The sequence below is a fragment of the Xiphophorus maculatus genome, chromosome 8, assembly GCF_002775205.1.
Source record: "Xiphophorus maculatus strain JP 163 A chromosome 8, X_maculatus-5.0-male, whole genome shotgun sequence".
Classification (NCBI taxonomy): Eukaryota; Metazoa; Chordata; class Actinopteri; order Cyprinodontiformes; family Poeciliidae; genus Xiphophorus; species Xiphophorus maculatus.
In genome coordinates, this window is record NC_036450.1 from 13,791,155 (window position 1) to 13,806,431 (window position 15,277).

Here is a 15,277-nt window from a genome sequence, read left to right on the forward strand (position 1 = left end):
TTCTTACAAGAAAAAAATAATCTAAGTTGTTGGTTACGATCAACCAGAAGCTTCAGCTCTTACGTTACAAGAGCAGCATAAAAATGAGATAAACAGACTACATACATTTTCATAATTAATTCACACAACTAACCTTTAGCATAAATAACAATAAGCATATAAATTATTAATAAAGAAAGGAGAATGCACTCACACATAACATTCAAAGACTATCCCAAGATTGTAATTAAAACATTACTTTGTATATAAATAAACTAACAGAGAAAAACCAAGTTGGTGATTAACATCAATCTAGCAGCTTCTGTCCGTATGTATAACAATAAATACAATAAATAAAGCTAAACAAAGTACAGCGATTAGTTCCCAATGAACAGTTGACAAAATAGTTTACAGTTACAAGTTAAAATACAGCTGAAATGGACAACGTTAAATGTTCCTATACCTATTTAATCTGCAAATTTTACTTGCAGGTTAAATTAAATTGATTTTGAAACAGGAGAAAAAAGATGCACATCTTTTCAGATCTTTGTTACTAATCAAAATCTAAAAAGTGTGGCATATATTTCCATGCAAACCCATGTACTCTTATATTCCTAAATACAATACAGTACAGACAGATAACCCCCAAACAAACAAACTAGTTTTGTGCTGTGTGACATATATAAATATATAAGTTATATAGTTTCCAGAAAATGTCATCAGATGTTTCATCTCTAACAGATACAGATTATTGTGACTCATTAATTCCCCAGAGTGGTAAAAAAAAATAAAAATTAAAATGAAAAACACCAAACTCCAAAAGAAATGTTGCTGCACTAACTGAACAAAACCCCAGAGAAAGACTTTTGTGGTTATGGTAGTTGCTTACATCAATCCTGCTGCACATTATGTAGCATGAGGTTTAAGATGTCTAAGAGTCAGCGGTATAAACCACAGATAAGAACATTGCCAGTAACAAGTTTCTGCCCCGTTTGAGTCATTTGACAAGTTCCATTTAATGCTGAATTTGACTTGATAAAAAGATAATCTTGACAGACAAACAAAAATTTCTAGTATAGCATACAAAAAATATGTGTGAAGGTAGAAAACCAAGAACAGTTGAAGGAAAAACAAGCAGTAAAAGAGTAAATAAGGCATGAATAAAAGGCTAACAACTTGCTATTATGTTGTAATCAAATGTAACTGGTCTAAAAAAAATCATATGAACCACATAACAATATGAACTAAGTTATATTATTCAAATTTGGAAACTAAAAAAATCATAAAAAAATACTGTACAAATTGTGTTACTTGCAGTACTTCTATGAGTCGCATGGGGGCAACACAGGAACACATTTGTGTGTTTTCCAGCCCAACTAGCTGTTAGCAGTGGTTAGCATTATTTACTTTAGAAGCAAGAAGGGTTTGGATTCAGTTTCTTGTTGTGGAGTTTGCATGTCCTCCATATCCATTGATAGATTTTCATTATGCAAACTCAAATCCTTCAGCAAGAAAATATGATAATCTTAATACATCACTGTAAGTGTTTACTTTAAAGATTTTAAAAGTAATTTTTGTCCATTTTAATTTTATACACACACTATGCTAAAGAAAATTTAATTGAACAAATAAAATCAGATTCCTCTTGACAATTTACAAAAAGTCAGTAAAGCATAGATACCGAAGCAACTCTGTGGTTTCCGGTCCTAAAGAAAAGGTGACCACTCCCTTTGTTTCTGGCATTACACTGCCCTCTTGTGCGCAAATGATCTAATAACCACATTAAATCAAAATCACTGAATAAAAAATCACTGTAGTTCATTTCCTGTGTAACATAACACCCAGAACCAGTTGCCCAAACTGACTAAATTCAAACTATATCACGTAAAGAAAAAAAAACTAATTACGGATTAAATTTCATGAATGCTTAGCTGTTTTGAACTTGTAGGCTGCTGCTGCTATCAAGTTCCTCCAGGCTGCACCCTGACCCACCACCATAATGCCACTACCAAAATCTCATCAAAGAAATTTTTATAATACTTCAGAATGTAAAAAAAAATATTCATTATTGACTGCAGATTGTCAAAACGTAATATCATATAAACGCTCAGAACTGTACACTGAGTCTAGATTACCTCTGCCTATGCAAAATTATAATTGTAACAGTCTTCCCATCCAAAATGGGACACATCTTAAGACAAATGTCATAGATAGTCAAGTTTAAAGTGTTTGTGAATTTACATAATTCAAGAACATAACATTTAGGTAGTAAACAAACTGAAGGACATAAAAACGAAAAAGTAAACATTTGCGGTAGCCAAGCAGGACGTTATGTCAAATAATCTCTAATTTCTTCAATTTCTCTGTCAGTGTCGCTAACAGGGCTTGTTCTTTGAACACATTATGATCTGTCACAATCAGTGTCTGCAGCTTGAAGTTGTCATTCTTCTGTAAGTCAGTCAGGAACTTCTCTGATTCTTCTGAATGACTGTTGCTCAGCTCCAGCTCTCTCAGGTGTGAAGGGTTTGACCTCAGAGCCGCAGCTAGCAACTCACAGGTGCTCTCTTTAACAAAGGACAACCTGGAAAAAAATAGTTAAATATCGAAGTCAACCAAAAGAGGGTGTATTATGAAGACTTTAGAGATAATGTACAAGTAATTACAATTAAACAAAATATGAAAATGTTTTCCTCTTGAGTCCAAAGTTAAAAAACATTCAGTGTTTAAGTACATGGGTATGAAATAGTTTCTTTACAGGCTAAATTTGTTAAATAAACTGCAGATATACATTTATGGATATAAAATTAGCGTAGGACCAAGTAAACTGTTGTTTGGCTCACAACTTCCTGATGTGAAATGACTAATGATCAAAACTGCTGAAACTGTGTGTGCCTTCAAATTAAACTAGGATGGTACAGTTTTCGAGTCCTTCCCATATCGGCTCAACAGGGCCAAAAGGCCGGAGTCCACCCTGACGACTCTGATGGCTCAAATTAGCATCCCTTCTTCAATTGTAAATGTGGTCGTTGACCGTCAGGCCAGAGGGTAGGAATGTGAATAGTCCATGTTGGGGGTGGGTATCTATGATACCTGCAGGAGATCAGGTCTCCTGTAGGTAGTGCTCTTCAGTTTAGTTTTGAAGCATACATGAAGTGTTTTTGGAGAGATGTGACCTTTTGCAGCTGATCCATGATGTTGTGCTGCATTATCCAGGTCATTTTGCCAAATGTACATAGAGTTTGCAAAACATAGAATCTGTTTCAAAAAATATGCAAAGGTTTTTCTAAAAGAAATTAGTAATGTTTCTCTTTGAAATAAAGCTAAGAGGGTATAACATGACAGTTTAGAAATAAACTAACCAAATTAATTGTGTTGATCCACCTCAAAAAAACATGAAAAAAGTGTAAGCAAAAGAAATCTGGGAGACTTTGCACATGCAAATTTGCATGCAGCCTTTTGTGCTGTGGAGGATAAATAGGTGACTGCTTCACCTATTTAGTTCACAAGAACTAATGGCATTTATTTCAGTCATAATCTTGCGGGGGGTGACCAAGGTTCCATCACTATGTGACAGCTGGTCAGCAAACCTGGCAAACATGATTGACATGGCAGCACTGAATGCACATGTGCTTTATCAGGCATGCATTGGGGTGCAGGAGAGACGGGTGGACTTCCTGGTTGAGCTTGCAAAAGAGTTCGGTAACTCTCATGTGAGTGAGAAGAAGGCACACAAGGAGAAACTGCTTCGGCAACAACCTTCCACACCCAGCTCAGGCAAAAGGGCGAAGTGTCAGGTCAACCATCGATGCAGGATACGTGTCCTGAGGCCGAAACATCGTCAGTGACCCGTCACACCCCCACCATGGACTGTTCTCCCTGCTGCCCTCTGGAAAGAGGTTCTGCAGCATCCGGTGCAGGCCCACCTGGTTCCGAAACAGCTTTTTCCTACTTGCCATCAGACTTTTATTTTACTCACAACATTGGAACTTCAAACATTATCCTGAGCCGTATGCAACGAAATTTCGTTCTTTATACACCCTGTGCATTGAAAATGACAACAAAGTCAGTCTAAGTCGAAGTCGAAGTCTAAGTCTATTGTGCAACTGTGAGATGCGTTGAGGCCATTACCAGGGTACTGATAAGGTAATGGCCCTATTTACAGAACAAAAGCACCTGCTAGAGAAAATCCTTCAGGCCAGTTGGACTATCGAAGCCGATATAGGTATACGTCAAAGTGGACTAACTCTAGCCATTCTAGTTTAAGGCTAAAATACTCCACTTGTTTAGAGCTGAAATATCATAAACTTACTGCTTCCTTTACTTCGCTACTGCATTGTAACGTTTTTTTGTTTGTTTCAGTCATGTAATTTACTTTCAATTGTTGCTGATATGCAATACAAATAAATTGCCTTTCTAATTTACCTGCCACTTCATAAGTTAATCTGCATTTGCATATATTTACCCTTTACAGAAGTTGGCTTATTGGAACAATAATTCAGGTTCTTCATTTAAATATTTTTGCTCAGGACTCAAATCTGAACTTTAAATGACTTAAATTACTTCTTAACTGTTCATGCTTTTGTTCTGAATTTCTGATTTTGTCAGAAATTCAAAGGTAAAAGGTCATCACCACAAAACATTATTTTTTGTTGTTGTTCTTCACAAAATACATGTGTTCAGTGTCATATAAACAACCACAACCAAGAAACATTTGGTTCAAATCTTCAGTTGTCCTACTAAAGAGACACAAAACAAGTCTCACCTCAGCACTTCTAATTTGCATTCGGTTCTACTCAGCCAATCACATATCAGCTTCAGGCTCTCGTCCATGAACAGGTTATACTGGAGGTTGAGCTCTCGGAGGGAAAGGCAACGACAGACAGCTGAAATCAGAGGCTTGCATCCAGCTGTGGTTACAATGCAACATTTCAGGCTGCAAGGAAAGATTGACATTTTTAGCATTGGTATTTTTATTCATAAAGATTCCCAATAGCAATCATTTTAAAAACAACAGCATTTCATGTAACTTGATGATCTATCAAAAATGCATACAGTTGCAATAACACAAGTTGTCATTGGTGAAATAGGTTGAGAATTACATTGTTGGTACCTTGATGAACATATAGTGTAGTATATAACACAATTTAGAAATTACTACTTGGGTGGAATTATGCATTGAGTTTTATCTCTATCATAGAGAAAACAACGTGAGAGGTATGTTGCACATGGTACTCACTTCAGTATCTCCAGTTGACAGCTTTGGTCTTCCAAGAACTTGGAAAGTTCTTCAATTGCGTGTTTTTTCATGATGTTTCTTCCCAGATCTAGATCTCTTAAATGAGCCGGGTTTGTCTTCAGAGATGAAGCCAACACGGCACAGCCTTCATCTGTGAAGCGACAACCTTGAAGTCTATGGGCAATGAAAGTGAATTGAGCTGTAAAATTGGACTGGAAAGAAGTGTTTATTTGTGGTAAAAAAAATAATAAATAAATAATAATAATAATACAAAAAAACATAGAAAGGTGTTCTAAATATAACTCACATTGTTGTGAATTATATTTAGCCAGCTTAGTCTCTTTCCTGACTGAGCAGATCATGAAACACCAAGAGGGTCATGTTTAACTGACCGATTGCTGTACTAGCAAAACCCCACAAATTAGGTTTTCTTTTTTCACCCCCAGCAGATTTGAGCGTCTTCAACATTTTCGAAATATTCTTGATCTAAATTTGTGTCAATATTTGTGCAGCATAAAGTCTTTCTCACCTCAGGGCTTCGAGTTTGCTGTTTGGACTCTTCAGCAGTTCAGAAAGTTTCTGCGCCCCAGCATCACCTATTGTATTGGCTCCTAAGTCTAATTCCTTCAGGTGGTCGGGTTTGAGAGCTGAGACCAGAACAGCTGCACCACCCGCTTGTAGGTTTGTTTTGAAAAGCCTTGGAACAAAAGTAGATGTTTGCTCACTTCTTAAAAACCAGAAGAGTTTACCTTGTGGAAAGACTTAACTTTATGAACTTAAGTTTAATCTATTTCCATGCACACAGTCAGTGCATCTGGTTGGCCGGAAGGCCACAAAATAAACAACTAGTCAATAAATATTCAATGTGCTTTTGAAAGGCTAGATAAATATTAGTAAAACAATAAGTGTATTCATTTTTCTACTCTGCATCTTGTAGGCTGAAGATGAAAACTGGAAAACAATAATTGTCTTACAATTGCATCCCTACAAAAAAAAGTCTTTAAACAATCATGCGTTTAATTATTTTGTTTAAAATGTTTTTCTTTTTAGGTGTTGAAATTTAGTAGAAGTGGAGAGATCTCTTTCTTTTTGTCAAAGCTTACCACAACCGTTGCAGCTTACTGTCAGGATCCTGCAAGAAGTTAGAAAGCTGATTAACTGATGTTGTGCTGAAGCTGTTCCTGCTCAGATCCAAGTTTTGTAGATAAGATGGATTGGAGCAGAGAGCTGACGCCACATGTGTGCATCCTTTCTCTTCAAGACCACACCCAGAGAGTCTGCAGAGAAATTATTTTATTTCACCATGATCATGTGGAAATTTATACTTAATCACAAAAGTCTTATTAATTAATTTACACAAAATCTTGCAAATCACAAACTCTCATGATTTGTAAAGTTAAGACAAATTGTCCATTTAAGATCTGATCTAAGATTAGTACTTATAAAATCTGGAAAATGTTTTACCTTAAAGTTTCCAAACGGCATTTCACTAGAACATCGCAAAGCAGCATCATTCCATTGTCATGAAGTTTATTTTTGCTGAGATCCAGCTCTCTCAGATGAGATGGATTCGATGTTATTCCTCTGGCCAAAGAGCGGCATCCTGATGTTGTCATGCCACACTGCTTTAATCTGCATCACAGAACAAAAGTGACATAAAAACATCAATCAAGAAAAGATCTGACTCAGGTCTGTATTGTGTCCTTAGTTTTACAAGAGACAAGTGTTTTATGTTTAAACCAGTATTAGTTTGGAAGCATTTTTGCACTTTATTTCAGTAAAGTTATGCTACACATATGAGCAATGGCAGTTCTTGCAAGAATAGAGCATTGGATAAACTGGTCCTTCTGCGCACTTCAGTGATAAAGCATGTTTTGCAAGCAAACAGTAACTAAAAATGCAACTAAATATAAAAAAGTGGCCCTGATTCCTTAGAAAAATAAGCCTTGAGGATATTTTCAGCTTTATTAAACATAAACATGCTCAACAAAATGTTTATACAGTGCTTACACTGTGCACAGTCTGTTCCCTACAGAGCTGACATGCAAAACACACATCAGGAAATTTGTTTGATGAAACTGACTGACTGCTTTTTCCCCTTTTGAGTTCCTGTTCTAGTTAGTGGGCATGAATAGCTGAATGTGGCTCTGGTGAGTGCTTGTTGTGACTAGGAAAGCTCAGTTAAATTAATTTTACTTACCATTTCTAACTCCTTTGATGCTGAGCTCTAAAAAGACACAAAAGTGTCTTGTGTCTATCCAAGAAACCTTGCTTGCAAAAATTACAAATCAACAAATTCATACTCTAAATCTGTGAGTTACAAAGGGAAGGATTTATATATTTTACCGGAGTTTGGAAAGTTTGCAGTTGGCATTCTGCAGGCTGCCAGCGAGCAGCTGCACTCCGGAGTCGTTCAGATTATTTCCACTTAGGTCCAGCTCTTCCAGTTCTACAGACTTCATGGTAAGAACTGAAGAAACATAACTGCAGCACCTGTCAGTGAGGTTACTCTCACTTAACCTGAATTGAGCAAGAAAATTATGGTAAGCATTTTGCAACAAAAAAAATAATCCTATTGCACCAAGTAGAAAAAGATTAACATGAGTTAGATTTACTTACAAAGCTATCTTTGCTACTTTAAGCACCGGTAGCAGCCGCTCTAGAACAGCTTCAGATCCATGGTACTTTCTCAGATCGAAGACAGACAAGTCTTCATTGGAAACAAGCAGCACGAAAGCCAGAGCTGACCAATGGACTGGTAAAATTTTGCTGATATCCCCTGACTTGTAATACTTTTGGACCTGCTCCACAAGAGATTGGTCTCCTAACTCATTTAAGCAATGGAATAGATTAATACCCTTGTTGGTATATGAAGTCTTCTGGATTTTACGGTGAATGTAGTCGATTGTCTCCTCACGGCTCTGTGGAAGTTTGTCCTTTTTTCCAAATATTTTCTGAAGAAGCCCCTGATTTTTGTCTTGAGAGAGACCCACCAGGAACCGTAAGAACAAATCCCATTGTCCATGATCACTGTTCAAAGCCATGTCCACAGCACTTTTGTGTAGAAAGATAATTGGACTTTCTCCTCCCTCTGACACCGGTATCACAGCTCTTGGGCTGAGAAGATTTTTTCGCTGATCTACAAAGGTCTTGTGTACATACAGAGCTGCAAGGAACTCCTGAACGCTTAAATGTATAAAAGAGTAAACTTCCTTTTTGTGAAGACCAGATTCTTTTCTTATGATCTGTGTGCAAATGCCCGAGTAAACAGCAGCTTGTTTCAGATCGATGTTGCATTCTTTCAGATCTTCTTCACCAAAGATTATGTTGCCCTTTTGTAGCTGCTCAAATGCCAGTTTTCCCAATTTCATGATCATATCTCTGTCAGTATCACCTCCATGGTAATCTTTTTGATTTTTCAGCTCTGTCTGTTTGATCAGAAAATGCATGTACATTTCTGTTAGAGTTTTTGGGAGCTCAGCTTGATCCTCATTCACGAGGAGGCTTTGAAGTGCTGTGGCTGAAATCCAGCAAAACATAGGAATGTGGCACATTATATAGAGACTTCTCAGAGGTTTTGACAAAAGATGATCCAAGACCTTTTGAGCAATAGTCTTGTCACTGATTTTCTTTTGAAAGTATTCCTCCTTCTGCTCGTCGTTAAAACCTCGTACCTCTGTCACTCTGTTGATGTGCTTTGGAGGAATCTTATTGGCTGCGGCTGGTCGAGTTGTGATCCAAACTGAAGATTTGGGCAGCAGTGTGCCTTTGAATAAGTTTGTAAGTAATATATCTACTGTTGTTTTCCTTGTAGCATTGCGACACAGCTCGTTTTGGTCAAAGTTCAGAGGAAATTTGCTTTCATCCAGGCCATCAAAGATGAACAAAAGTTTGGAGCTTTTGTAATCTGAAACATCCAAACACTCAACCTCTTCAAAATAGTAGCATATTAAGTCGATGAGAGTGAACTCTTTTTCGTTTATTAAGTTTAGATCTCTAAATGTGAAGGGAAACACGAACGTAAAGGCCTGGTTGGCTTTTCCATCTGCCCAGTCCCGAGTGAATTTCTGCACAGCCACTGTTTTACCAATACCTGCAATTCCCTTTGTCAAAACTCTCTGTGGTGGCTCTTCTTCATCTGCTAAAGCACTGAAAATGTCATTGAGATCGATTTTTCTTTCATTTGTAGACCTTGTACACTCCAATTCAATAACCTCATGTTCGGTGTTGACTTCACCACTGCCTCCCTCTGTGATGTAAAGCTCCGTATAGATTTTGTTTAAAGAAGTTGATGATGTTTCTTCTTCTGTTCCTTGAGACAGAGTCTTTGTCCTTGACTGAAGGTAGGATTTTAGTTCATCTTGGCAATTTTGGATGTTTTCTGAAAGATTAAATCCAAAAATCGAATTTTAGATTCTTGATTCAAAGTTCATACACTATAAATATACAGCTCTGGAAAAAAATAAGAGACCACTGCACTGAACCCCATCAAAAACCTCCTGGTTATCCCACCAAATATTAATTTCTGAAATATTAATTTTCTTCCTGAGTTAAAACATTAGTATTGTTGTCTTCTTTGCAATATTTGAGGTCTGAAAGTTCTGCATCTTTTTCGTTATTTTGACCATTTCTCATTTTCTGCTGATAAATAATACATTTTTGCTTGGAATTTCGGATACATGTTGTCAGTAGTTAATAAAATAAAAGAACAATGTTAATTTTCCTCAAACATATAACTATAAAAATTAAAATCAGAGAAGCGGATAATTTTAAGTGGTCTCTTAATTTTTTCCAGCTGTACATATACATGTTGGGTTTCATTGGATTGTGAAAGGGGTCAATTTTATTGTGTTATTTCTTTTATTTCTTTTTCATCTTCTGTTCGTGTCATATTTTAGTGCAACACAAATAGTGCAAGCCTACATGACAGTATTAAGTAACGTATCAGCCACAGAGATGAACAGCTCTATACATCTTACCTTTGAGTTTGGGAGCAACGCCCTTAACTTGGTCTGTTGCGACTGGAGCTGAAACAGAAATGAGCTGAAAACTTTAGGTCATTTTTAATCTGGTTTGAAGAAAATTCACAATTCTAAATTAGACGAATCTAAACTAAATCATATAATCAGACATGTTTTAAAATTCATTTCAAATTATTACCATGTGTGCAGTTTGTGTTGACAATAAGAGTGCCATTGGGTATGTTCACATTACTAAAAATGGGTGCGCTGATGGTGCTTCCATTCGTGGCGGTGAAAATGTTGCCTTCTGCTGCAGCTCGATCTAAAATGGAGCAGACAACTTAGTTACATTTGTCCCACATTTAAAATATAATCACAGCAATCACCAACAAAGAAATCTTTGTTAAAATCTTACTCTAATCTGGACCTCAAAAAATTATAAAAATTATTTGCCTTTTAGCAAAAGTAAAAGCTACACCAATAAGTTCTGTAGAATTAAAAAATGTAAATAAAAATGTTTGTGCCTGTTTTTTTTTATTGTAATTTTTATTTTTGCTTACTCTTAGAGGTGAGTAAATCTGGAAGCCATGAATAAAAAGCCTTAATTGACAAAACATTACTTTATTTACTAAAAAGACAGCCTGGGCCTATGTCAGATAAATTATCTACGAAACGTAGGACTAAATTTATACTGACTTGAAATTTATGACATAATGCCTTGTTGTTATGCCATAAAGCTGCTGTCTCACTGTTTCCTGTTTGGAATATATGCTAGTGTTTTAAAAAGCACATTGTGTGGCTGTAAACAGAAATAAATGACTAAATATGACTACAGCAGAAATTGAAAAATAGTTTAGCTATTATTTTCTTATACCCGGTGGTGCCTTGACTTGGTAAGTCTGATCTAAATGACTAATTTTGTTAATCATTGCCTGAGTCTAGATGCGTCAAACTCAAGGCCTGGGGGCCAAATGTTTATGTAGCTTTTATGTAGCCTTCTAGAATCCAAATTACATCAATAAGTCCTTCCAGTTTTTCACAAATCTACAAGTTACTCAGAAATTTCACACAAATCAGCAGATCCCCACATTTTTATGATTTTACTGTAATTTTTTCCCAAAATTGGCCAAAAACTATGACACATTATGTTGCAAATATCATAGAAAGTCCTTCCAAATATTTCTAACTTAGCAGCACAAAAACTGTGATTTTGATTGAAAAACAAAACAAAAAAACCCACAAAAACAATCATAAAGTCCTGAATAGAATAATCAGTGTGAAAAGATGTTAAATATGATCCAATTTTAAGAAACTCTTACTGTATGCTGAAACAGCTATTTATTGACATTTTAGCAATTCAATGGGTTTTATCAAAACATTCTGGCACAACCAGCCCTTTTAAGAACATTCAGATTTTTTATATGGCCCAAAATGAAAATGAGTTTGGCACCCCTGCCTTAAGCACTTAAAAATATTGTTCATAGATAAATAAATCAACTGCTGTGCACTTTTGTTTTACTACCACCTTACCCACACATACAGAAACAAGTTCTCACTTGATTTGACTGTCTAGACAGAGGATGTGGGCTGCTATCGAATAATAATGTTCTCATTTCTGTCTTTGCCAACCTGTGTTAAAATGTAACTAAATGGCATTCTGGACCAATCTGGTCCGGTCACTAGCTTTTGTTTTGATAATTTGACAGATGATTATCTTTCTGCTCTCAATATATCTGAATTTATTTAGAACCGGAGAAAATATTAGAATCATTTACTATGCTTGTTATTTCTTCTCAAAGTCAAACCAAGCCTTGTAAATACATAAGTGAATCACTGTAAAATTAAGCTTTGATCTTACCCTGTTGTGATGTTGCCGCGTCGACAGCCTGACTAGTTGCAAACCGGTTTTCCATAGTCATTTTAAACTACATATTTTAAACTACAACAAGCAAACTAAGTGACTGAGACATTACATTTACTCTCTTCCTGTATGTCCATCCTGACATAGTTACTTCAATCTGTCTGTTGATGGTAAATAATAAAAACACTCTCCTCTAAGCAACACTGGGTTTAGACTTCCTCTTAACTGACAAAAAGGAAACCTAAGAGTTTGCAGCTGCCGGTTTCATTTGAATTGGGTCACGTGAGGCAAACATTGTACATTGTGCATGCTATGACTCACTAGAAAAACATCCCTTTGTGGTTATATCATAAACCTGCAACGACACAAACGCACAATAAATGCACTGAAAGTAATAACAGTGAATAACTTACTTAATGGTGCTTCAAATTCCATTTGGGTATAATTTTCATGAAATAAAATATGATAAAATACTACAATTGTAGAAGAAAAGCATATGGGAGTGGTTTTTGATGCAATCTATAAAGAAGTGCAAGGATTAAAATAGCAGTAAAAATGCTCTCTCAGGTTTATGTGTAGGGAGTTTGTGTAACCTGTGATCCTAAATGAATTTTTGCAATATCTTTGAATTGTGTGCGCTTAACCTTAAACTGACTCAGAAGCTTCAACTTCAAACAAAACCTTAAAAAACACTGTTAAACTTTAAAGTATATTGTTAAATGTAAAAGGGATTGTTAGTTACAATTTGAGCAAAGACAAAAACGAGGACTGACTGGAAATGCTTGGATGTCATAAAAATTTGACTAACTGCAAATTTTTGCTTGCGTTTCTTTTTCTGTCAGTTTCCTGTAAGAGTGAATGAGTGCTCATGTGCTTCCTGTTTTAATGTTTTTAAGACCAAAGTGTAGAAATTGATCAGTTAAAATCCCTTAATTTTGTAAAAGAATGTGGTGTTTGACATTTCTTTTACGATCCTAGATTTTTTTTGTGTTAGGGATAGCAATTTTATTTCGACTTTTCATGAAAAGAGAGAGATTTGTTACTTTGAAAAGGTATAAGAGAAGTTTCATGGATGACTTATCAGATAATTGTTATTATTATGTGTCAAACAATTCAATTCTTCTGTATTATTTAATTGTTTAATTTCCAAGATTAATACGAATTTAAAACTATTGTATATTATATATAGCCCTCTATTCAATTAACAAGGAAACCTTTGCAGTTCTCTGGTTAACCACAAGGAGGCAGCATTAATAAGATAATAAACATTTTTCTAACAGCTAATCTCAATAAGAGGGTATGATTATATCGTTTATAAATTAAGTGTAAATAAATCTGGTCATTTTTAGTTGTGTTGATGAAAAAGCAGACATGGCAGCACTTGCTCTCAGTCTAAGGTCACACGTCTCTGTTGCCTTTCAATGTGTCTTTTCTGCCTTATTAATCATTGCACAGAAAAGTTATCATCTATCACCAAGTTCTCTGCAAAATGTCTTTTGTTGCTGTTCTTAAACATGCCTGCTTGATTCATTTAAAAAAATGTCACATTCTCTAGTGACAGGAAAAGCTGTAATTGCTAATATAAAATCTAAGAACTGTAACTACCTAAACACACTGCCATATTCTATTCTAACTATTTTATCTTGAAACCCACTATTGGGCATTATAGCTTTTAATCAATGATTTGATAAACGACTGCTCACCCCCGTCCTTTTTGCTGCGCTATGACAAGTTCTTCACAATGGACCCTGCCATTAATGCTCAGGTTAGTTAGCATAGCCACCGATAACCGCAGATAAATAGTTTCTGTAACGGTAAGTTATTTTTCCACCATGGACCTTAACAAGCTTGCACATTGATCTGTTTAGCTAACGTAAGACTGTGTAGCAGACAGGCTTCAAGGTGTAGAAGTTGTATCAGTTTGTGAGACGGCCACGCACGTTGTAGCCATGCTACCACGTAGAATGAGCATCAGCCAATGAAAAGTGGTCCCTGTAGTAAAGTCCATTAGCACATTGAGCAGCATGTGCACAATATTGATTGACAGTGCTATGACCCTCCTCCTGGCTCTGATTGGTTGTGTTTGAACTCGACTTCTGCAGATGGCTGCACTGGGAGGAGCCAGAGGAGCTTCATCCTTTTCCAGATTATCTGTCTCAGATTATAACGTCACGACACAGTAACAGTTTTAACAAATATATAGAAAAGTATTTTTGTAAAGTTACATAATGCAGCTTTAAGGATTATTCCTGTACATTTTGGACATGTTTTGGTTGGGAAACAATGTGTGGTGCAGATGTTCAATATCTGGTGCTCAAATGTCCTACTGCTGCGAATGACGCACAGTAACATGATTAGACTGATGAGTTTTACTTGCTGATGTGATGCAAACTAAGGACAAAAAAATTAGAAACCTCATGCAGCCAAACCAAAACTTTTCAAAAAAACTTGTCTTCGCCTTGACAAGGTTTTGAAACCACAATTTTAAAGTTAACTAACCAAAAATGCAGCTTTTCACTTTATTAAACATTGTAATCCTGGTTTTACTCTTTTAAACAAGTAACTTCTTCAATTTTCAATACCCTGGAAGGGTTGTGTTTCAACACTATTATCAGATTATTTAACAGATCTAACATCAGTTGCAATCTTTTTGTCAATACAAAGTTTTTTAACAACAAAATAAATCAGCTGAATTCTCCATATATCACTGACCTTTGGTGATTAACAGGACGCCAGCAGTCGACTAAACGAAAGCATTTTTATTTATTCTCTCCTTGCGGGGAGAACTGATGCATCTAGCGGAGTGCAATCAATCGTCAAAGACAAAAACAATACACTTCTTTTCATAATCAGTCTCTGCCCTTGAAATGTCCCTTCCTATAAAATTGTCACACTTTCTTGCCCTGTGTGTTTGTGTCTGTGTGCTTTGTAAGTATTACCAAGCGCACTCCATTTGACAACCTGAAATTGATTTGAATAAAAAGGCCAGAGAAAATAAGGAAGTGTCTGTTCTACACGGTGACAAAAAAAAAAAAGGGGGCCAGAAAAGCACGGGCAAGGAGAGAGGGCAGTCTGTGCCTGCTTTGCATGCAGGGAGGGCTTCTTCAGGAGAAGGAGTTTGACAGGGCGCCGCAGTGCCGCCTCCAGCTCTCAGACAACAGCTGCTCAGAATGAGGAGACGTCCTGAGGGTGCTGCGACATGTCTCCCTCTTTCTCCATCTCTCTTTTCACCTGTCTGCT

The 15,277-nt window shown here is 36.3% G+C and overlaps 1 protein-coding gene across 2 annotated transcripts; it reads right to left on the reverse strand.

The window, feature by feature from the left end:
* Window positions 1–76: 76 nt before the first annotated feature.
* Window positions 77–12,252, reverse strand: LOC102224698 (NACHT, LRR and PYD domains-containing protein 12-like). Of its 2 annotated transcripts, XM_014472917.2 has the most exons (11): window positions 12,035–12,252; window positions 10,376–10,498; window positions 10,195–10,242; window positions 7,835–9,596; window positions 7,562–7,735; window positions 6,680–6,847; window positions 6,319–6,492; window positions 5,745–5,912; window positions 5,216–5,389; window positions 4,742–4,912; window positions 77–2,560 (listed from the first exon to the last, which is right to left on the reverse strand). In XM_014472917.2, the coding sequence occupies exons 1-11, from the start codon at window positions 12,093–12,095 to the stop codon at window positions 2,314–2,316; spliced, it is 3,270 nt and encodes a 1,089-aa protein (XP_014328403.2). In that variant the 5' UTR covers window positions 12,096–12,252; the 3' UTR covers window positions 77–2,313. The 2 variants fall into 2 exon arrangements, with proteins under 2 accessions (XP_014328403.2, XP_023193737.1); XM_023337969.1 differs by lacking the exons at window positions 77–2,560; window positions 4,742–4,912 and having other exon boundaries at window positions 5,321–5,366.
* Window positions 12,253–15,277: the final 3,025 nt, after the last annotated feature.